Source organism: Chelonoidis abingdonii, chromosome 1 (assembly GCF_003597395.2).
Source record: "Chelonoidis abingdonii isolate Lonesome George chromosome 1, CheloAbing_2.0, whole genome shotgun sequence".
Lineage (NCBI taxonomy): Eukaryota > Metazoa > Chordata > Testudines > Testudinidae > Chelonoidis > Chelonoidis abingdonii.
In genome coordinates, this window is record NC_133769.1 from 30227593 (window position 1) to 30252847 (window position 25255).

The 25255-nt window shown below is 39.7% G+C and overlaps 1 protein-coding gene across 1 annotated transcript in view; it reads right to left on the reverse strand.

Moving 5' to 3' along the window:
- Nucleotides 1-25255, reverse strand: part of COG5 (component of oligomeric golgi complex 5) — a 380013-nt gene that overhangs the window by 335902 nt on the left and 18856 nt on the right. The window contains 3 exon segments of the mRNA XM_075064882.1: nt 17297-17417; nt 24679-24748; nt 24836-24890. Of these exon segments, the coding sequence (XP_074920983.1) occupies nt 17297-17417; nt 24679-24748; nt 24836-24890 (246 nt within the window).

A 25255-nucleotide genomic window follows, 5' to 3' on the forward strand; every position in this document is an offset into this window, starting at 1 on the left:
TTTTTCTAAATACCCGAACCAAATTCTTTCTCCACAGAGGCTGGTCACCTTCTCCCATATTGTGCTACCCAGTGCAGAGTCTGGCTGACACTGTTTTGAAGAACAGAGGCAAAAAAGCATTGAGTACATTAGCTTTTTCTAATCCCCTGTCATTAGTGCCTCCCTGATTCAGAAGGCGTACCTTCCTCTGACTTCTTCTTGTTGCTAACTAACTGAAGAAACCTTTTGTTACTCTAACATCTCTTGCTAGCTCAACTCCAGTGTGATTTCGCCTTCTTGATTTCATCCGCATGCCTGAGCAATATTTTATACTTTCCCTGGCATTGTAAATCTAACCCTTCTGCTAAGCTTTTTTTTGCGTTTAAGATCAGCAAGATTTCACTGTTAGCCAACCTGTCGCCTGCCATATTATATATTCTTTCTACACATGGATGTTGGTTTCCTGCAACTCAATGAGGATTCTTAAAACATCAGCACTCTCCTGACTCCTTTCCCCTCATGTTATTTTCCGGGGATCGCCCATCACTCCTGAGGAGCCAAAGTCTGCTTTTGAAGTCGCAGTCCATATTCTGCTGCTTCCTTTTTTCGTCAGTGTCCTGAATCGAACCATCTCATGGTCATGCCTCCAGGTTCATCCATTTTGCTTCCCACTAACCTTGCCTGTTTGTGAGCAGCAGTCAAAGAGCTCTGCCGTGTTTGGTTCCCCTGCATCTTAGACAGGAAATTGTCCCTACACTTTCCAAAACTTCCTGATTCTGTGCACGTGTTTGCGCTTCCCAGCAGATTAGTGGGATTTAAAGTCCCATGAAGTAGCCAGGCCCATAGTATAATACGTCTGCTAGTCTGTTCGGAAGAAGCATCGTCCACTCTCCCATGGGCTGGTTCATAGTAAGACTCACACACGAACTCGGCCTCTTTGTTTCACATTCTAAGAAATTAATCCAGAAGACTCTCAGGTTTGCTCTAGTATTCATATTGGAGCTATTCTGAGCAGTCATATTGCTCTTTTTAAGCAAATGCAATCTCCCCACATTTCGTGCCCGTGCCTGTCCTTCCTAACAGTTCATAGTCACATGACCCCAACCACCCAACCCCCGTACTCCGACTCATGTAAGTTATTCCACCACGATCTACTGTTATTCGCATCCATCAATAAGTTCTTGCTGTGCCGAGGACTCTCCAGTTCTCCCTGCTTGTTTCCCATGCTTCTTGCATTTGTGTATAGGCACTTAAGATAACTTGCTGATTGTCCCACTTTCTCGGTCCGAGACAGGAGTCCTCCCGTCTTGCACTCTCCTGCTCGTGCTTCGTCTCGGTATCCCATTTCCCCACTTGGAGCAAGAACTGAAAACAAATATAATAGCAAGAGCTTCAACCCTGAACAGCTTCTGCCAACATCTGCTCATCCGTATCTACTGAATGACAATATCAACAACTAGAAAAGGAAAAATGTAAAAAGACCTGATGAATTTTTTTTCTTAAAGTGCTTTCTTATGCTCTGTGTTCTAGCAGAAACAGTCTCAATACACTAGATACCAGCCCCAAAGAAACTATCTGGTAGAGAAGAACTCATGAAAAATTAGGTGTATGGAAAACTTAATGTAACTATAATAACAATAAGACACACCCAGATGTGTCATTATGTTTATCTGTTGCTGCTTCAGTCTTTAAACAAACGCTACTCACAAGATGTTACCATTTTCACTACAAGCAAGTGAACTCATTATAGAAAGAGGTATATTGTACCTCAACAAATACAAAACAGTGTCATCTAAATTATAAATGCATCTCTTCACAATCTGAAATTTTCATGGATAATTGTGTTAAAAAGATGTGATCAAAAGGAGTACCATTCAGTGTTCCACCGTTTGCACCCATCATGTTCGAATGAACATTTAGATTTAATGTTACCAACTGTACAATTTAGTGCAAAAATTAATATAAATTTTGATTCTTTGATGTTACACTACTATACATTATTTTTCAAACAGAAGTATGCACCTTATCTGTAGTCTTACAAAAGCATGAAGACAAGCATACAGAGATATAAGTCAGAGACTTCTTTAGAAAGATTCATGCAGACTTAGCAGCTTTTGCCAACTCTTGTTTAAAATAAAGCTTGAAATACAGAATTCAGACACGGAGTTTAAACAAAAGGGAAAGAAAAGTTGGATCATTTGGGGGTTATTGATTTTCTGAGACTTTGTTATGTTGCAATTTTGGGTTATATGTTTCAAAACACTGACTAAAGGCCAATAGCTTTCTATGGTATGAATTAGAACAAATAAAAGGTTTTTAAAGCCTTTGTCTGGTATTGTAGACAACCTGCTATATACAAGCCGTTCCATTTATGTTCCCAAAACATTTGGAAGCTCCTTGTTTTAATAAGGTTAGTTGCTGTTCCGAAGCCGGAGAGTCTGCTGTTGACATATAAAGCATTTAACCAGATCGTGTGCCTCTGGGCAGTGGAACACCGGAATTTGGCTGGTAGACAGACAAAACCTATTTTTAATTGTAAAGGTTTTGCTTGTATGTTTGTTTTTGTCTTAAAGTCTTTAAGAAACCTAATACGTTGATTTACTTTTGGAAGCTATAAGCCTGATGCCACTGAACCAGACATGAAGAATGACAACTCCTCCTCTGAAGACAACCTGTTTATTTTTTTAAAAACTAATTCAGACATGTGAAACTACAAAAATTTCCTTCCACGTGCTCTTTAACTCATACCTCATATGGAATCACATTTATCCATCCTTTAGTTCAGGCACAGAGGACCTTCAAGGGACAACCAGGTCCCTTTCAGTCTCTAACCAAGAAAGTATCTGGTTAGGTTTATTATATTTAGGATTAGTCATTCGTCCTTTTTTCTCTCAGCTCTTTAGCTAGATCCTTTGAACCTGAGTCTGCTCCCAGTGACGTCAATGGGAATTTTGCCACTGAATCTGAGGGGAGGAGAATTGAGTTCTGATAACTGTTGACCCTATTACAAGAGTCGGACCAAACAATTTTTTGCATTTGAAAGAGTATGACAGAATTTTACACACACACATACACACACAAAAAACACAACTATTTGATACAGCAACATGGGTGTAATAAAGTGCTTTAAAAAAGAGAGAGAGAGAGAGAGAGAGAGAGAGACACACACACACACACACACACACACACACACCAGTATTTCAAAAGATTACAACCTAAAAGCTAGACTGTGATTTTAGATACTGCCATGTGCAAGGAGCAAAAAGTAGCTGTGCTGCCCCGGAAGGCAGCAAGAAAAGGGACCTGCTCCCCTTTGTTTCCAGGGGCAAGAAGTCTTTTACTGTTCCTGACCAGTAAGAGGTTACTTCCCACCCTACTTTTCACGTGCCCGTCCAGCATGCTAGCCAGTGCACTGAGAGCTGAGCAAAAATGCCCCTCAGAACTCTCTCTTTACCAGCATGGGAGGAGGGGGCGGAGTATCATGCACTCAGAGTTTAACCACAGCCAGCTGACAGGATGCTGAACACATCTTGTCCTTAGCTGGACTGACCACAGAGTCATAGTAAGCACCATATCTGCCAGTTTGAGTATTCCCAATCATGTTTAAACACAAAACAATCTTCTAGTGTACAAGTTAGTCACACATTCTTTGGCTGAAGTGTTAGGATTCACCAAAATACTTTTTTTTTTGTTCCTATGTTGAAGGCATGTTTTCAACCAGATAAAACTGGAGAAATAGCACTGTGGGTCTGTTTGAAAGAGACCATCACTAGGATGGCTTGGCAATTTTCCATTTATGTCCATAATTAATCAGGTTCCTCATGGGTTCTCATAGATTCATAGTTTAAGGTCTGAAGGGACTATTTGATCTAGTCTGTCCTCTTGTATATCACAGGATATTAAATTTTACCCAGTTACCCCTGTATTGAACCCAGTAACCTGTGTTTGACTAAAGTATAATTTGTGTGTGTGTAAAGCATGTCTTCCAGAAAGGCATCTGTTCTTGATTTGAAGACATCGCAAGACAGAGACTCCACCACTCCTCTTGTTTCCAATGGTTAATCATCCTTAACAATTAAAATAAATCAAAGATTTTTAACAGAATTTGTCTGGCTTTGGCTTCCAGCCCATGGTTCTTGTTATGTCTTCCTCCACTATATTAGAGAGCCTTTTTACCATTGATATTTTCTCCCTGTGAAGGAACTTATGCACTGTAATCAAGTTACCTCTCAATCTTCTTTCTGATAAAGAGCTCAATCAGTTAGCTTAAGTCTCTCACTGTAAGGTATTTTCTCTGGGACTCAACTAATATTTGTGGCTATTTTATGCACATACTTTAATTTGTCAACTTCCTTTCTAAAATGTTGACACCAGAACCAGCATCAGCCTCACCAGTGCCATATACAGAGGTAAAAATTACCTTTCTTACTCTGACTCACTATTCACATTGATATATCCAAAGGTCATGTTCGCCCATTTTTCCACACCATTAAACTAATGTTTATGTTCAATTGCTTGTCCACTATGACCCTCAGATCCTTTTCAGAGTCTCTGATTTCCAGGATTCAGTCACATTTTCTGTAGGTATGGCCTGCATTCTTTGTTCATATATGTATAACATTGCATTTCGTTTGAATGAGCCCAGCTTACCAAGAGCTCCTGATCACTCTATATGACTGCTTGTCCTCATCATTTACCACTCATCAATCTCTGTTTCATTCACAAAATTTTAAATCTGCATCAATTTTATACTTTACCTCCAGATCACTGATGAAATTGTTGAATGTCAGGCCTTTTACCAATCCCTATAAAACCCCACTAGAAACACCCCCAGTCAATGATTATTCTCCACTAACAACTAGTTTTTGAGATCTGTCAGCCAGCCAGTTCTTAATGCAATTACGAGGTGCTTTATTGATATTTTATAGTGCTATTTTTAATCAGAATGTTGTGCAATACTAACTCAAATGCCTTACAAATTCTAAGTGCATTATATAATTATGCAATTACCTTTACCAGGCAAATTTGTAATCTCAAAAGAATGAAATCAGGTTTGTTTGACAAGACCTATTTTCCATAAAGCCATGTTGACTGGCAATTATATTCCTATCTTTTCACTGTTTATCAACTGAATCCTGTATCAGCTTTTCTATTATTTTGCCTGAGATTGATGTCAGGCTAATTGGCCTATAGTTCTCTATATCATTCCACTTGTCCTTTTTTAATATTGGCACAACATTAGCACTCTTCCAGTTTCTGGAATTTCCCTAGTATTTCAAGATTTATTAAAAAATTAATATCAGTGGGCCAAAGATCTCCTTGCCAACTCTTTTACGACTCTTGGATGCAAACTGTCCAGCAATGCCATTTTGAAAATGTTTATTCTCAGCAGATGTTAAATATCTTCCTTTGTTACGAATGGACTGGAAAACACTTCATCATCCTCATCTAACACAAATACATCACCCTCTTTCTTTCCAAATATAGAACAGAAATAATTAATGAATATTTCTGCCTGCTCTGCATCACCATCAATTTTACCATCTTTATCTAGTAATGGACCTATACCATTGTTTGGATTTCTTTTGTTCTAGTATTACTTTTAAAAACTCCTTATTGTCATTAGCACTGCCAGCCATGGATTTTCCCGGATATCTTTAACTTCCCATATCAATTTTCTACAGTTCATAACTTCTCATTTAGATCAATTGCTATTTCCTCTTGTTTTTGTTGCTGTCACTTAACCACTAAACCAAGATGGCATTATAGCCAAAGTTGTCCTCTTTCTTGATTGTGGAATTGTGACTTTTTGTCCAGCTAATAAACTCTTCTTATAAAAATCCCAATTTTCATTCACATTTTTCTGTCTAATTTTTACCTCCTGTAATGGGCTGGCACCCACCTCTTGTGTGAACCTCCTGGTCGAGTGCATTTGCCTGTAGTCTCTCAGTTTGTGGTGACCCTTGTCAGTGGTTTCTCAGGTAGGTTTTCAGTGACTGGCCAGGTATCACACGCTGTCTGTATGTGAAACAGAACAAACCCCTTCTGGGTATGCAGTCTAACTTGTCCTGGCCCTTTGATGGGGTCATACCCACCAGGGCTTCCTCCGTGTCTCCACTGTCTTTCTGCAGCCTTCCCTGTGCTCAGTCCTTAGTCAGTCCCAGGTGGGGTGACCAGACGTCCCAATTTTATCGGGACTGTCCTCATATTTGCTTGTTTGTCCCACGTCCCAACCAATGTTAGGTCAGGACACTGGACAAACAAGCAAAAGCTCCGGAGCCTGGAAGGGCTCGCGCCCTCCCCCTGCCCCGACTCCGCCCCCTCCTTCCTCCATTGGATCCTTCCCCAAATCCCCGCCCTGTCACTGCCCCATTGGCTCCCTCCCCAAATTCCCATCTCTTGCCAAGCACGCCTTGCCCAGGAGATGCAGGGGAGCACGGAGCCAGGGTGAGTGTGAGTCCGGCCTGACCCTGAGCAGGCAGGACTCGGGCGCGGTACCTGGAGGGAGAACAGGGGGTGGCCTGCGGAGCCAGGCAGTGGCTACTCTCCCCACCTGGGCAGCGGGACTCAGGAGCAGCCGCTGCTGCAGCTCCCACTGCCGCGGGGGGAGGAAGTGGCCAAGGACGTGGCGCTCAGCGGCTGCGGCTTTGGCATCCGGGCCTGAACCCCCCGGGCCAGTCACGTCTGGGATGGCTGTCCAGCTGGTCCAATCCCGTGGCAGAGGCATCGGCAGCCCAGCCCCGTTCGTTCTCCTGCAAGACCCGAGCAGGATGCGGGGGCTGGGGCCTGCTGTCCCCACTCCGGGGCCACCTGCGGGATTGCACCAGCTGGGCAGTCAGCCCAGACGCGACTGGCCAGGGGCTGGGCACAGCGCGCGCACTGCTGGGTCCCCGCAGCAGGACCGGGCTCAGGGGGTTCGTGGGCACCAGAGCCACAGCCGCCAAGCTTGGCCAGTGGCCGCTCCCCCCACCACCCGCGGCAGCTGCAGCAGCAGCTGCTCCCGAGTCCCACTGCCCAGGTGGAGAACAACAGCCACCGCCTGGCCCCGCAGGCCACCCTCTAGTCTCCCTCCAGGTACCGCACCCAAGTCCTGCCTGCTCAGGGCCAGGCAGGACCCACAATCACCCCGGTCCCGCATGTCCCTGAGTCTCCCGGGCCTCCCTCCAGCACTTGTAGAGGGAGGAGGAATCGGGGGTGGGGGATTTTTTTTTTCACTCTGCCACCATTTTTTTCCCCTCTCCCCCCGCCCCGCCCCCCCACGTCCTGATATTTGACCTGGGTGATATGGTCACCCTAGTCCCAGCAGCTTTCTCTTGCTTGCCCAGGCCCTGCCAGAACTGAGCTGTCCATGGTCCCGCTGCTCTTTCAGCCAGCCAGGAACACAGTTCTCTCTCTTCTAGCTCCAGGCACCAACTGACTGACTCTGGCCCTGAAGCTCCTTTTATGTGAGCATGCTGAGCTCTGATTGGCTGCCCCCTGTAGCTTCCCTCTTTGGTTGCTTCCCTAGTAGGAGGACTTCTCTTCTGCTCCTCTCTTGGACTGGCTATCATAGGACCCTGAGGCCTCCAGGCCTAGTTCACCCCTTCACATCTCCCAGTTTTTTTTCCATAATTTTCCTCAGCTTTGATAATTTAGCCCTTTTTAAACATCAAGTATATATATTATTGATTGGGACTGTACTTTGTTTGCCCACATTGATCACTGGACCTTAGGCAAACACCAACGTCCAATTCAGTGATCTTTCTCATGAGGTCCAAAATATGAGTTTCCTCATGTTGGATGAAATACCTTTTGTGTTAGAAAATCAAATTTCAGTAATGTCAATAATATCACATTTCTTCTCATCAATTAGAATCTCCAGTTCCTCAAAGTTGTTAGCCAGACACCTAGCATTGGCACATTAGCAAATGAAAAATTTCTTCTTTCCATATTTTTTGTCACATCAGTTCAATTTGTTCACCATGTACTAAGTTTGTTTATATTGCATTTGCCTCCTTTGTGCTCTCCTGACTGTTCCAGCCAGTCTCCAACCAAGAATAGCCCCCTGCTTGTGAGATGCAAGCTGTCTCATTTGCACAGTCCCCTCTCTCACTAGAATTTGACCCAATTTCCATGGAACCAAAACCTTCAGCTTCATACCAATCATGCAGCCAACAGTTCACCTCTAGTACTTTCTGCCTTCTCTCACTTGTGTATTGGAAGATATTGTGGATATCAAAGAACATCATTTGAATTTTCCTCCTCTTCAGCTCCCTTCCAAGTTCCACAAAGTCTTCTATAATCCACATAATTCCATGTAATGCTGTGTCATGGCTCCGATGTGCAACATCATAAGTGGAGACTTGCCAAATGAATTAATAATCTTGTCCAATTTACAGTTACAGGTCATGCTTTTGCTCTGGAAGAGAGCTCACTGCTGCACTGCCTTCTGAGCTGGGTTCCCAGCCAGCAGCCATGGAGCCTCCTGCAGCCAGGGGACTTTTCTGGAGATGGGTCTGACCCGGCCCAGGAGGGGCAACTGCAGGGGAAAAGGAAGTCCCATCCCTCCCCAGCGCAGACAGGAGTAGCAGCTGGAGTCCAGCACATGATAGGCTTCCCCTCCCCTATAATAGCCAGATTTCACAGGGAAGATCAGATTTCACCGTCCGTGACTTGTTTTTCACTGACGGAAATTTGGTAGGGCCAATTATAAAACGTAACATTGTCCAGGCCAGTGTCCACATTTTCATCTATTATTCCAAATACAATCATCTAACTGCCTGTCCTCCCTAACACACACAGTCACCCACTCCTCTCTTTCAGTAGATAAAGGTTTGTGTTTAGTTATTTGAAAATTAAGAGTTCTGAGGAATTGTTTCAGACTTTTCCCTACTGATCTTGTTTGTTACAGTTTATTGGCAACTTACAAAATTAAAAAAGATTCTTTAAAAAAGATTTGTAAAGGTTTACTATTAACCTCCATTTACAACCTGGGCATAATCCCTTTCCTTTTCTTCCCTTTCCTGTCTCCTCTCTCCCTGCACAGAGCTATAGTCTCTCCTTTGTCGCATGTAGGTCTGTTTTACCCGAACTGACTTAGAAAGCTCTGGATTTAAAATTTTGACACTTTAGAGCTTTTACAGTGCCTTCAGCTCTTGACAAAAGATAAATCTTCCATTCTTGGACTAAAATTGAGACCCAACTCTTCATCTTATATCCATAATGATAAAGATTTATAAAATCACTGTAACTATCTAGTTGCAAAATATTTTGCCAAAGGACAAAATTATTCACAGAGATCCCTAGTTAGATCCCAGAACCACCACTCTGGCTCAAAGCCACTTTGAAGATTCTAGTAATTGAAGTACTACTCGTCTTCCATCTGGTTAATCATGGGCATCTACACCTTGGGGATATTTATATTAATGGTTCTTTCAAATCCTTTGACACTCTCCAGTGTGAATATGATTGTCCAGCTGCCAAGCATAAAAACACAGACTCAAACATTGTTTAAGAAAAATCACTGGATGAAATTATAATAAGAGCCAATCTCATATGCCATCTGAGATACAATAATCCTCCACATAGAGACTAGGCATTCATTAGCAGAAACAAGGGTTTTATATCATGTTTGTCTGTCAGATAAGGATTCTTAAAAAAACAAAAAAAAAAAAAACAGCGAGAGGGGAATTTGATAATTATAAGGACAGAAGTTTTACTTCTGAATTTCTTTAGCTATATATTCAATTACAATCACTATGTGTGATCAGTAGCCAAAAGAAACTCAAAAACTGTTCCCTTGAAATTAAGCTATTTGCATAATATTACTTTCTCATTTAATATTGTGAATTTCTTCTCCATATCCCTTATTTCCACCACCTTCTCTGCTCCTCATTTCTACTGCATCATTCACAACTTCTCTGTTTCAGTCGCTTACAATGCCCCAGTCTTCTCCTTCATTTTGAAGGCCACACATCACTGGAACCACTGCTGAAGTACATCTAAGGTATTACTACAGTCACTAACGGGTGCCATCAGGAAGCAAGTGGATATGTGATCATACTTTCCCACAGGGATGGAAGGTCCTACAGATACAAGCACTACCAGCGTCTGATATCACAGATAGCACAAAACAAAGTTTAAATGCAACCCAACATAAGCTGTGACTGCAGTACCAGTGAAGCTCTCCACTACTGGTCTGACCCATCTCACCACAACTTGAAGCCATCTCTTTACATATCATCGCCTCCCTCTTCTCTTCTAGTATTTGTCTGCTCATTTCTGCTGCTATTTCCTTCCTGAAGTCTTCATTATCGTCACACGTGAATCAGTGTTGCGATTTCTGAAGCTCTAGATTTTGTTCGATTTGTACAGCATGTAGTACAATGAGGTCTTAGTCCATGACTAAGGCTGCTAGTTACTATATGGTAATACAAATAAATTAAAATGAAGTAGCAGCATCTGGGGCCAGAGAAGGAGGCAGCACAGAGGATGCAGAGCCAGAGTTTTTCAGTAAGGCAGGGAATGACTGTGTGCCCTTGGGCAGTGGAACACTGGAATTTGGCTAGTGGACAGACAAAACCTACTTTGAATTGTAAAGGTTTTGCTTGTATGTTTGTTTTTGCCTTAAAGTCTTTAAGAAACCTAATATGTTGATTAACTTTTGGAAGCTATAAGCCTGATGTCACTGAACCAGACATGAATAATTACAACCCCTGCTCTGAAGACAACCTGTTTATTTTTTAATAAACTATTTCAGACAGGAGGCAGCATAGAGGACACAGAGCCAGAGTTTTTCCAATAAGGCAGGGAACAACAGAGAAGAGAGGGGGCAGGGGGAACTAAGAATCCCTTCTCCCCACAAAAAGTGGGAAAATACACAACAGTAGTCTTCATTGGATTTACAACCATAGGGCAACAACTAAATATACTGTGCATGATACATTGAATGCTTTTTTAAATCCACTGTAATAAAATATTAATTTCTGACATATTCTGCAAATTGGACATTAAGGCATTCCAACAATATAACCATTAAGATTCAATTCTTTTAGAGTAAAAAAACCAGACTATTAAATCATGTCTTAAAATTTGACATAATACAGCTCTCTGATGAAGTCTTCATATTTGGGAATAAAACTCTATTGAATACACTGGATTTTAGCAAACAAACAGTCAAAGCATCTTAGAGCATCTATGAGAACCAAAAGCTTAATCCTGGGGAAAAAAATATCACAATCTTTTAGGGATTGAGTTGTGGGCAGTCTTGCCCAGTGGCCGGAACAAGCATCCAGAGTAGGGAAATAGGTCAGAGTCAGAGGCTGGAGGCCAGAGCCAGAAGTGGGAGCTAAGTATACCAACTGAAGGCTTGTTTACACTTAAAATACTACTGCAGCTGTGCCACTGTAGTGCTTCAGTGAAGACACTACCTACGCTGACAGAAGGGGTTCTCCCAGAGGGATACATAAACCACCTCCCCAAAAGGCAGAAGCTTGGGTCAATGGGTGAATTCTCCCATCAACCTAATGTGGTCTACACCAGGGGTCAGGTCAGTTTAACTGCATCATTCAGGGGTATGGATTTTTCATAACCCTGAGTGATGTACTTATACCGACCTAATGTCTTCGTGTATACCAGACCTAAGTATGAAATCTCAATGATAAATTAAGTTGCTATATATACCTAATACAACAATTTAGGTCTTCATTATTCATGTGTTACTTGAATACTGATGAGCAGTACTTTGTGTATGGACAAACAAAACATTATTCATCACCATCCCCAAAAAGATTTAGATTTTGCAAAGTAATTTGGTATTCTTTCAAATACCAGTGGAGTCAGCTGCCTGAGAACTGGGGGAAAAAAAACAAAACACTAACCTGCAAGCAGTGCAAAGGAATTTAGAAATATGGCATTTGATTTCAGCTGTCCAGTGCCACCCTTCCCTCAAATTAATGTTGCTTAGCCTAATTACTTTTGACATAGTTTGTGGGCATTAAATTTTTGCAAAATGGAAGCAACATGGCGACCTGTTCTGGAATTAATTTGAATGTTAATCACATAATGAAGGCTTGAAACAAAAAGTACTTGGGTCAGAGAGGTGAACTAAAGCAGAAGGTCTTTCAGGAGTTTCTTTATCTATGATTTTATCTGCAAGAGCGATAAGGAAAGGCCTGTGCCTTTTCAATTTAATTTTCTAATCACAATAGTCAAAGACTGCAGCATGTCATTAGCCATGGCTCCCAGAGACCCAACTTCCCTGCAGTAAATTTAACATCAAGCAGTTTAATTTAAAAACCAAACAACCTATATATCACTGAGCTTTCCTGTTCATGCACAGGAAGGTTTTCTTACCCGATGATAATACTATTGCTTTGGTAAATTCTCTTTATTTTATATTTTTATTCCTTCAGTAACAAGCAGTATTTTGTGCTCTACTGACTCTGCATAGCTTCAAAAATGTCTAATTTCAAAGTTGTCTGTTTAGTACCAGTAAAGCAATTGATCCTCTTAGAGAATTTATTTAGCGTACATGTCTTTTTTATTTTCTTCTGCATTGAATCACAGCTAGAAGTTGTCACAGGGCCTGGTTTTGTAAGAGTAGCTGTCCACACTGCTTATACAACTACAATTGGGAACTTCATTCACTAGGACAGGGGTCGGCAACCTTTCAGAAGTGGTGTGCCGAGTCTTCATTTATTCGCTCTAATTTAAGGTTTCACGTGCCAGTAATACATTTTAACATTTTTAGAAGGTCTCTTTCTATAAGTCTATAATATATAACTAAACTATTGTGGTATGTAAAGTAAATAAGGTTTTTAAAATGTTTAAGAAGCTTCATTTAAAATTAAATTAAAATGCAGAGCCCCCCTGACCAGTGGCCAGGACCTGGGCAGTGTGAGTGCCACTGAAAATCAGCTCGTACGCCACCTTTGGCATGCGTGCCTTAGGTTGCCTACCCCTGCACTAGGACATTGATATTTTTCCCATTCACTTCCCTAGTCCATGGTAGTAAATCCTGTCCAGCTAGAAGCAGGGAGGCTTTCCTTTTCAAAGCTTTGTAATAAGACTTGTTCAAATACCATGATGATAAATTGTTAAGACTGAACAAAGCCATGCTGACCCAGAGATATAAAATAAGCATGGAATAGAAGATCAGGACTCCACATCTGGTACAGAAATTATTCTTAAATATGAACCAATTAAAAATACTTCATTTTCCTTTTATCTTCCATTATCTTTTTTGCATTGGTTTCCTCTTCTAAACAGGAAAACATTGCTGAATCAAATGATAACATCTGTAATAGCCTCTTGGTTTTTGGTCCATGGTGCACCCTTAGCTCAGGACTTCTTAAGTACCAGTAATAAGACATATCGTGTTGTGCTGTGGGAAGGAAAATCCTAGAAAAAGCCACAGGGGGGCTGTATGGAAAGAATGAATGTTCTCTTCTGCAAAACATTCACATATCTGATCAGCTGCACAGAAAGCAGACCCTTGCTCTGGGACAGGGGTTGGCACCTCAGTCAAGAGAAAATTCAAAGGTTTTGTAGCTCTACAAAAGCTGAAGAGTTTGTAAATTAGTTTATGTTCTACTTCCTGTGTTTTTGTGAAGATAGGGAACATATGGACCACAAAAAAAGGTTACCTGAGAATTATGATTAATATTCTACAAGCACAAAAGTGGAAAAACAGTTAATTTTCTTATAGAACTAACTCTGAACTTTGTCAGCCATCACACCGAACATTCATCTAGCTTGGTTAGATCTCTGAAGTTTCTCACAGTCCTCTCTGGTCCTGACTAATTTAAGTAACTATAATCTAAATTATTACCCCACTACTCACTGCCCTCTCCCCCTTTGAGACCTAGCTGAGAATGTAAGGGTATCCAGTTGTTAATCTTTCACTATTTTGAAAATTAACCATGTAATCCTATCAGTAGCCTTCTGTCTCTTACCCAGTTTTTGACTGATGACAATCCTTTGCCTTTCACCCAATGACCATTTTGCAACCGCTTGTTAAAGCCCTTTCAGAACAAAAAGACTAAATAATAAAACCAACCAACCAGAGCAGGCCAAGGGTGAGTGAGAGCAACTCCTGCTATATCTTTTTAAAGGGTTCAGCATGTGCTCCCCACTTGCTCATCCAGACCAACCAGCAAATGTGTATAAAGTGAGGTCATCCTCTCCCCCCTCTTGGGGAGAGTAAGTATTACATACATATGGGATCAAACAGACAAATTCAGTATTTATATAAGAGAGAGAGAAATATTATAAAATAACAGAGCCCAAGAGTTCAATAGAGTCAAAAAAGGATTAGATATTAATATGGATAATGAGTTCAATAGAGTCAAAAAAGGATTAGATATTAATATGGATAACATATATTTTTAAAATAACGAGAAAGATAAATCCTTATGCATTAGGGAATAAAATAATTGATGGGATTAAAACTAAACACCACATTCATTGGCAGGTTATTCAATAGCTGTCCACTCTGGCCTTTTTTTTTTTTTTTTAAAAAAAAACCCTCTCATCTGCTGTGGGCCACTTGCCCGATCCAATATGGCAATTTCTACATGCAAATATATATTACAAGGGAATTTAGTATTTTTTAGATATCTAGAGACTTAGTCTGTGCACACAAACTGGTAAAGAAGATGACACACTATATATATCGTCCTATAAAGGATTTATTGTGTCGAATTTTGAGACTAAATCTAGTCATTCAAGTGCGAAAGATTTTAGACCTGTTTTAAGTGAAAATCTCATTACAACTTTAAATATGCAGTTGCTACCGATATCTCCATAGTAAAACTATACATCTCCTAATAAGTCTTTGCACTGCCTCGAAGTGCTGTGGAATACCACCACCTTAATAAAACCCTTAAAAGAGTAGAAAAAAATGTCTAGTTTTCCTCTGATAAAGTAGGAATTTTTTTAAACCATCTCCACCTAACATTTAGGACTTGCTTTTATTATTATCAGGGGAGGCTCCAGACCCCAGCACGCCAAGCGCGTGCTTAGGGCGGCAAGCCGCGGAGGCGGCAGGCAGGGTGCCTTCAGCGGCTTGCCTGCGGGAGGTCTGCTGGTCCCGCGGCTTCGGCGGACCTCCCGCAGGTGTGCCTGCAGAAGGTACACTGGTCCCGCGGCTTCTGGACTTCCCGCAGGCACGGCTGTGGGAGGTCCGCTGAAGCCGCGGGACCAGCAAACCTCCCGCAGGCAAGCCACCGAACGCGGCCTGCCTGCCATGCTCGGGACAGCGAAATGCCTAGAGCCACCCCTGGATTATTATGTTATTTTTTCTTCCCACTGAGTAATGATCTTTAAATCAAGACCCGCTGAAAACCTTCATGAATGGAGACATCTGGTCACAAATTCAGTGGTACAGTTGTTAGTTTGAATTCAGAAAAAAAAACAACCCACACATTAAATCAATGTTCTGTAAATGCTAAAACACAGAAATGGTCAGAAAAGCCTATGGGTATATTTAGTATCTAAGGACTCAGATCTGCAAATGCTATAATGCACAGAAACTACTCACTGTAGCAAGCACTTGAAGAGAAATCCTGGCTCTACTGAAGTGAAGGGGAGTTTTGTCACTGACTTCAATGGTGCCAGGATTCCACCCTCTGTCTGCTAGCAAGTGAGACTCATTACTTAACCAGGGCACACAATTCAAGTACCACATTTAGAGAAAACATATTAGTAGACTTTCATAAGCATTAGGGAAAGACTGTAGTTATTCGACATGAAATATGAGAACAGTGACACCTACGTGAATGTATTTATTAGATTTCTGAAAGTCCTTTGACAAGGTCTTGCACATCACTTAAAGTAGTATAGAAAGATAGTGAGTGATACAGCCAGAGAGCTTTAAAAAGAAAGTATAGAGCTAATACTCAGATGGTATAAACTACTTTAAATTTTTTTAAAAAATTTGAAAGCCCAATTAACATATTCTTTTTAACTAATTATTTAATTCAAATTAATCCCACTCACTACTTGCTTAAGACCTGGTTGAAACACAAGATTCATTGGCAAGATAATGGGTTTGTACTCTTCACTATTCTAACTTAGAACATTATAGCTGATACTTAAACATTTTCATCCAATTGTTCTAACCAACAAATAAATAAATATAGACTTTCATTTGCATAACAGCATCTATTATAAAAAGACAATTATTATCTAATAATTTTTGATTACAGAGTATGAAAAGATCAGCAATGACAAATATGCGCAACAAACCTTAGAATAATTCTGAATGCTTAATTGTTCAGTCTTTCCACATTCTATTTTTAGAAGATGGAATTTGAATACCATTAAATCAAAGAAGAAATAACAACAGCTGCTAAGATTTTGTATACAACAGCTATTACTGAGATCTGAGAGATTAAAATGACTTTCAGAAAGGCCGCAGGTTTGGCTAATTTTTTTAAAGAAACAAAATACATTTAATTCAAAATACTCTAAACCCAATGGAATAATGGCTCTCAAAAGCCAACATTATTGCTAAATTAGCTTCCCTCTCTGCAGGTATTCCATGTAGTCACAGGTTGATATGAAATTAGCTACCCTAAGTAAGTCTTTGTCCAACATGTAACTCATTATCAGAAGATTTCTCTTGTAATTAGTCAACCATATCGAGGTAAACCTCATGAAAAATGTATGTCTACATTACAAGATAAGCCCAGGGTTCAAACTCAGGCTCAAGCCTAACACTCCTCCTGTCGACACACAAATCATGCTCCAGGGCTCGGACCCAGATCCTAGAACCTTATGGCGGTGAAAGGTTCAAGTCTGTTTCAAGCTGGGACCTAGGGTTCAAACTCTATTCCTTTGCAGTGTAGACACAGCCCCACTGGACTTGTGCTCTGGGAAATTGTCAAAAGTATCCCACGTGCCAACTTTCTTTGTCCTTCGGATAGTCAAATTTTCCCACACTGCACCATCAACAAAGGGCTAGAGCTGCCATGTGCTGAGAGGGTGTTAGGAAGTCTGTGACATGTACATTTGGATGTGGGCCTGCATAGTGCAGTGTAGACGTGGGCACCAAGGTTGTGACCCAGGGTTCAACAATTCCTAACCTACAGCTGCAAGTGAGTGTAGCTGCTCAATCCCTAAGTTAATGAACACAGAGTTTACTAACTCAAGTTCTACTAACCTAGTGCTTACATTGTAGTGTAAACTTGGTCTCTAATTCAGATCAGGAAATAGACAATTCTCTAATTTCATCTTTTAAAAAACAAACAAACAAAAAAACACACTATCAAAAATTAAAACTGCCATTCTCATGAGCAGAAACTTAAATTCCACTAAAATAACTAAGAGGACTCACCAAGTTCATTGAGACTCTGGGCAGCTTTTGTTATCTCTCTGCTTCCTCCTTGCAGCTGTCCTTGAAGTCTCTTACTTAGATACAAGATGCGTATTATTCTCCGCAGCAAGTCACAGGCTGCCTGTGTGGAAATTATGGCTTTAAGTGAATATTCAATGTTAACCATGTATAGTTTCAGGCCCCACTCCTGGAAACTCTTGAGTATATGCTTGTAGTTAAATAAAAAACACACAAGCAAGCATTTGCAGAATCAGAGACCTAGTGGTTAGTTAGATGGACACGGATAAATAATGATAATTTGTTCATAAGTACTCTATGACTTTATACAACAGTGCTCACTATTTTAACTACTAATGCTACAGCACATGGTGCTGTTCAAAAGCCTCTGATTTTATTTGCTATGCAAAAGTGAAATATTAACACTTGAAAAGTTATATCACATCTTATACATAAAGACAATTTAGCTTTATTTTGTATAATGTCTTTCATAGAAAAGTTTACCCATGTCAGTATAAAGCGGATACTGGCTTTTTATTCTGGTTTTGACCAGAAGCAAAACAAAAAAACAAATATTGATTTTGTTTTGTTCTATCTCAGGAGATGATAAATCTTAAGGTTGACCAAAACAGTCAATATATGTATTACCATGTACTCTCCGAATATCTACAACACTCCATTTTGGGAAAGAATTTTAGAATGGTTACTCTCAAACTCAGACCGGAAATAAGGCATACAGTTGTAATTGAGAGAGTAATTAACAACTGCAACCATTTACCAAAGATCATGGCAGATTCTCCAGCACTGACAATTTTAAAATCAAGTTTGGATGTTTTTCTAAAACATATGCTCTAGGAATTATTTTGGGAAAATTCTATGGCTTGTGTTGTAAAGCACATCAGATTAGATGATTATAATTGTCCCTTCTGGCCTTAGAATCTATGAAAACCTTTGTTCAGCCAATTGTTAAGCCAACTTAATTCATAATCTTGTAAAGTGTTTTGAGATTGGCTGGAAGGCACGAAGTAAGATCCAAGTATATCTTATTCAGAAAACACTATTGCATATGTTTTTGCTTTCCCTTTGTTAACATTGATCTAGGACACAATACTGTTGACTTTTGAGGCACTTATAATAGGTTCCTGGCTTTTTAATTGACTGTTCTCAGAAAAATCTTGAGCCAGGTTTTCCTCTTCTAGGTGTAAAAAGCAGAAGGAGAAAAACATTAAGAGATACATCCAAGCCACAAGAGATCTATTTTCAGACAAGTTTTTAAATGAAATGGAGAGATCCAGGAAGGTTCTTCCAGATGGCATGAGATGCAGAGGGGAAGGTTTTCGCACCAGCAGTGGCAAGGTTGCATGAAACAACAGATAGGAGGTAGTACTAAAAATAAGAGGAGTAAAAAGGAACATGGAAGGTTTTAAAAAAAAAAGGAGAGCAATTATAAACTAGATCTTGAGGATCCAGGATCCAGGTCAGTTCACATAGGATTAGGTTGGTGTGATCATGGCATATCGTACACGCAACATTATGGGCCTGCTGAAATCTTAAGAAATAGGACTTAGAGATTCAATGCAAGAAAAGACAAAGAAATGGTATAGATTTCATCAGAAATGAAATCCATGCAATGAAAAACTACAAGGTTGTGGCAGTGAAAACTGTCAGATTTGCAGACATCAGAAACAAGTATGATGACAAAATTGTGAATAATGGAGACAGATAAGAGGTTTGTGAAGATGACAGAAGGTGGAGTGGTTCTGGAATATATATCTCTTGCCCAAGAGAGGATCTTTTGAGTCATTTAATTTAAGGAAGTCAAGATGAAATTAAGTTAAAAGTATTAATTACTTAACTTATTAAATATTTATCTGACAACATTGCAGAGTACATAATGTTTCGTAAATTGAAGTTTATTTAATTTCTTTGGAAATCAAACATGCAAGTACATATACATAGATACACACACCCACACAAATGAATGCATCATGTAAGAGAAAATCCAAAGTATTGCTTGTTAGTCACTCCCCCTCTGGATGCTAGCACAAAGTGACAAAAGCAAAGGTATTTTCAGTTTAGTATCCTTCAACACCTAGACACAACAAGAAAAAATCAAAGGGATGCTCCACTGAATCCAGACAACTGAAAATACAGTAAACCTCACTGCTTTTGGCAATAGACTTCTTGAAGAGTAATTTTTTTTCAGTGTTGCCAGAGGGCTTCCCCACGTGACTCCCATTAATGATAATGGAAGTCATGTGGGGATCATACTACTGTAACTTACTAAATATTTGTAATTCAATTAATTTGCTTCTTTAATTAGAAAAATATTAATCCACATATATTTCTATCTTTTACAGTCTATGAACTAAATTTCAGCAACAGAAATGAAACAGCAGCTTTGTAGACTATAATGTGCTTCAAAAGTACAGTATGATGCCAATATTTTGCTTTTTGACTTAACTAAAACGGAATATTCACAGAAAAATTCAGCCAGATGTGAACCCTAAGAACAGGAAATAGCAATCTTTAGAAGATTGCTTATATTGAGTACTAAAACCCTATTTCATTTGTATTAACTTATTAAGGCTATGTTTTAGTGATGGGTATTTTTAGTAGAAGTCATGGACAGGTCATGGGCAGTAAACAAAAATTCACAGACCCGTGACTTGTCCATGACTTTTACTAAAAATACCCACCATGACTAAAACTTGGGTGGGTGGCATGGGTTCTCGCGGGCAGGGGGCGGGTACGGGGGTGCTGCAGGTGCTTGGAGAAGTCGCCTGGGACCCCACTGGTGCTGGAGGTGGGGGTTTGGCATGGCTGGCAGGGGCTTCCTACCTGGCTCCGCATCCCTGAAGCTCCTAGGCAGCAGAGGGGTCAGGGCAGGGGCCCTGCTGCTCCTGCCACAAGCACTGGCTGCCGCAGTTCCCATTGGCCAGCAACCACAGCCAATGGGAGCTACGGTGGCAGGTCCTGTGGTCACCGGCAGCACAGAGATATCCCCCCGCCACTGGCCCCTCCGCCGCCTAGGAGCTTCAGGGCCATGCCAGTGGGGGCCAAGGAGCCCCTCAGCCCAGGTAAGCACCTCCACACATCTCCAACCCCCTGTCTGTAGCCCTGTGCCCCCTTCCACACACCCAAACTGCTGCTGCTGGCCAGGATCACAGAATCCGTGACAGACTCGCAGCCTTACTTATTATTATTTGTCACACACACACACACATACACACACAGGTATAGCAATTGATCCCCACAATGAGTTATCAGACTGAAAAAATAAGTAATGAAAAAAATTATATTTAGATATAAGAGCAAAAAAAAAAAAAAAAAAAAAAAAGTCAAAAAGTAACCAGAGATTTGCCTGTAGCTGTTCCAGTGCAAGATACAGCCCTATGAGCAATCAGAATATCTGATTTTTTTTTTAAGTGTTCTGCCATGTTCTCAGTTTTAGTGTGTCCACCACCTTCCTGTCTTTAGAACAAATATATTTAGTTTGTGTGTTCTTTACTGGGGGGGCGGGGTATCTATTTGTGAATATTTTCTATTACTCATATCTAAGTACAGAAATGGTGCTATTTTTTGTCTTGTTTTCTATATAAAATGTAAAATTCATACTACATGCAGTTTATAAACGTGTGCTTGTTCAAAGGAGTTGTGGAAATGTTTGGTTAGGTAGGTCATTTTCTTTGCCCTTTTCTTTCTAAGCTACATGTACCTCACCCGCATATTTTAACTGTTAATCCCCCTTTAGCTTGTGATCTGCAAAGGCAAAAGTAAGACCATGCTCAGAAGAGGATTTTATGATGTAAAGGAGGAAGCATGCTTTGTGATTCTGCTAAAGCCCCTGGTATTGTGGGGGCAGAGCAAGGCAAAGTATATCACAGCAACAAAGCAGAGAGGTTAGAAGTTTGACAATGATGTCATGAAGGGAGTGTTTATAAAGAGGTCTTTATACTTTAAAACAGGGGTTCTCAAACTGGGGGTCAGGACCCCTCAGGGGGTTGCAAGGTTATTACATAGGAGGTCATGAGCTGTCAGCCTCCACCCCAAACCCCGCTTTTCCTCCGGCATTTATAATGGTGTTAAATAAATAAACAAACAAGTGTTTTTAATTGATGGGGGGGGGTCGCACTCAGAGGCTTGCTATGTGAAAGGGGTCACCAGTACAATAGTTTAAGAACACTGCTTTAAAACACTTAAGGATAGCAGAATCCAGATCTATGCATGCTGAGTAATACCTCACTTTGCGAGTAGTCTCATAGAAATCATGGGGTTACTTGCAAAATAAAGTACTACTTAATACGAGTGACAGTAGTAGAAACAAGCCCTTAAACATTCTGTGATTTAGCAAAGTTGTTCTGCTGCAATTCCAAAAGGATTGAAACGTCAAGTGTAGTGCTGTTTGCATAGCTAAAAATCAGACGCTTATCAATTTGAAACTCGAAAGTGCAGTTCATAATAATATTAGAGATGACAAAAAGCTACAAATGGACAGCAAGAAAAAGCAAAGGGGATAACAGCATCCATAACACAAGTAAATCTCTAGCTTTACAGATACATTCCTAGTTCACGCATTGAAACTACTGTAAATGTGCATGAACAGAAACTCAAATATTTAACAATAGTTCATTTACCTTTCAGGATTTTGTGTTTTCAAACTATAAGCTGCATGTGCACAGCAACACCTCTCTCCAAGTTCTACTGTACAATATTTCACTATTATAAAAACCCATTGTTAAGGTGTTTAACACCTACTAAAAAGAGTTCCCTTCCAGTCCCTCTCTCTTCATCAATATCTATATTCTCTGCAGGTTTCACTTATGTATTAAAGATGAAAATAATGGTGTGGGCCACATTTAGTACAATTGGCTGCACTTTGGCCATCCCTATATTAAAGAAAGTATTCCCCAAACTCTTCATTAAATTGTGATTGCATTAAGTGAGAAATAACCTCAAGAGAACAATACCAAGACATAAAGTTTGATATCAAACATATGGAAATAGAGGTACAGGAGACCAAACAACCTATACTCTGCCCTTGTACCCGCACCCACCCTCAGCCCAAATTAATATGAACCATCCATCTAAACAGATACACCTTCAGCATTAAAATGAGCCACCCACCCTATTATGCTGTCCTTCAACATATATTAACTAGGGCTGTCAATTAATGACAGTTAACTCACATGATTAACTCAAAAAAATTAATTGCGATTAATCGCAGTTTTACTCGCATTATTAAATGATAGAATACTAATTGAAATTTATTAAATATTTTTGGATGTTTTTCTACATTTTCAAATATATTTTGTTTTCAGTTACAACACAGAATACAAAGTGTACACTGCTCACTTCATATTATTTTTATTACAAATATTTGTACTGTAAAAGTGATAAACATAAAAAATAAGTATTTTTCAATTCATTTCATACAAGTACTATAGTGCAATCTCTATCATGAAAGTGCAACTTACAAATGTAAATTTTTTTTGTTACATAACTACAGTCAAAAACAAAACAATGCAAAACGTTAAAGCCTACTAGTTCATTCAGTCCTACTTCTCATTTAGCCAATCGCTAAGTCAAAAAGGTTTGTTGACATTTATGGGAGATAATGCTGCCAACTTATTTACAGTGTCACCAGAAAGTGAGAACAGGCATTTGCATGACACTTTTGTAGCTGGCATCACAAGGTATTTATGTGCCAGCTATGCAAAACATTCGTATGCCCCTTCATGCTTCGGCCACCATTCTAAAGGACATGCTTCCATGCTGATGAAGCTCATTTAAAAAATGTGTTAATTAAATTTGTGATTGAATTCCTTGGGGGAGAACTGTATGTCTCCGACTCTATTTTACTGCCATATATTTCATGTGATAGCAGTTTCAGATGATGACTCAGCACATGGTGTTCATTTTAAGAACATTTTCGCTGCAGATTCGACAAAACGCAAAAAAGGTAGCAATGTGAGATTTCTAAAGATAGCTACAGCACTCAACCCAAGGTTTAAGAATCTGAAGTGCCTTCCAAAATCTGAGAAGGACGAGGTGTGGAGCATGCTTTCAGAAGTCTTAAAAGAGCAACACTCCAATGTGAAAACTACAGAACCAAAACCACCAAAAAAAAGAAAATCAATCTTCTGCTGGTGGCATCTGACTCAGATGATGAAAATGAACACGTGCTTTGGACTGTTTTCCCTGTCATCAGCATGAACGCTTATCCTCTGAAATGGTGGTTGAGGCATGAACGGATATATGGATCTTTTAGCACATCTGGCATGTAAATATCTTCCAACGTCAGCTACAACAGTGTCATGTCTGTTCTCACTTTCAGGTGACATTTTGAACTAGACATGGGAGCATTATCTCCTGAAAATATAAACCAACTGATCGATTGGCTGAAGAAGAAGTAGGACTGAGTGGACTTGTAGGCTCTAAAGTTTTATATTGTTTTATTTTTGAATAAAGTTTTTTTTTGGTATGTAATTCTACATTTGTAAGTTCAACTTTCATGATAAAGAGATTGTACTATGGCACTTGTATTGGGTGAACTGAAAAATACTATTTCTTTTATTTTTTACAGTGCAAATATTTGTAATCAGAAATAAATACAAAGTGAGTACTGTACAATTTGTATTCTGTGTTGTAAATGAAATCAATATATCTGAAAATGTAGAAAACATCTACAAATATTTAAATAAATGGTTTCTATTATTGTTTAATCGTGATTAATTTTTTTAATCGCTTGACGGCCCTAATATTAACTATAACATATCTCCATAACAAATCTGATTGCTTATTTTCACTGTCTTTACAACTCCTTGAGCACTGAGCTTCAGAATTAGAAAGTGGCAGCAACTGCAAGATGAGAATGGGAGAGGTTATATTTTCTATATTACTCCTGAAAAAACAGGGATGAGGCTAAAGGAAACAATTTTTTGAATCAATTAAATGAATAACATGGGGTTTAAAAGAACATGGAAGGAAGAGCTACTGGCTGTGTGAGGGAAAATATTGTTTCTAAAAAAGCATAGTTGGTTTCATTTGCAAGTCAGCAGATTCTAGAAGAGTTCACTCTCCCCCATCCTCCCCACTACACTAATCTAATTACTACCAACTTTGCTCTCCTACTTTTCACAGTAGGAAACTGAATTTTGCCTTGCAAAATGAAGCACTGCTCTTTTAACCCATAAATTGTTGCACCAGTGCATTACAAGGATTTAAGTTCATTGAGGAATTGAAGTCTCTACCAAGATGTTTTTCTTCATATGGTAAGTGATTTAACTTTTTTTTCCCCCCTCGAACACTTTAAGAAATCTGGAAGCAAAAGAATTATTTTGAAAAATAATGTTAAAAAAAGGTAAATTTATAATGTTATTTACCTGAAGCTTTGCTAGCTGTGCTGTGCGAGACACTATTTTGTTGTATGGATCAACGATTTTCGCTCTTATTCTATTAAGAAAGGAAATACTTTTTAGAAATGTAATATAGTGGAAAAGTTCAGAACTGATACTTTTCATCGCATAATGAATGACATACCTGTCAACAGTACTTTGTAGAGCACTAATTCTAGTCTGCATCATTTGAAGGACACCTGTAAAAAGAAAGGCATTTTACGTAGTCAATCAGAGCACAACTCATCTGATATAAAGTTGTAATTTTCCCACTTCCGATACATCTTTTTATATAAAGTGAAACACTGTATATTTAGAAATACACTGTACAGATCATAAGTCAACTGGCAGGTTATTTAAATGTATCAATCTACTACACACAATCTGGACCAGATCCTGAAGCTTTTTAGACACAAGTAAGTACTGAGAAAAATCAGTGGGACTACTCAGGAGTATAATGTAGTCTCCTTTAGTTGAAGGTACACATTACTCCTGGGGTAATTCTGCACATCTGCAGAGGCGCATAATTCATCTGTCTAGCATAATTTTGTATTTTCCTGCGTAA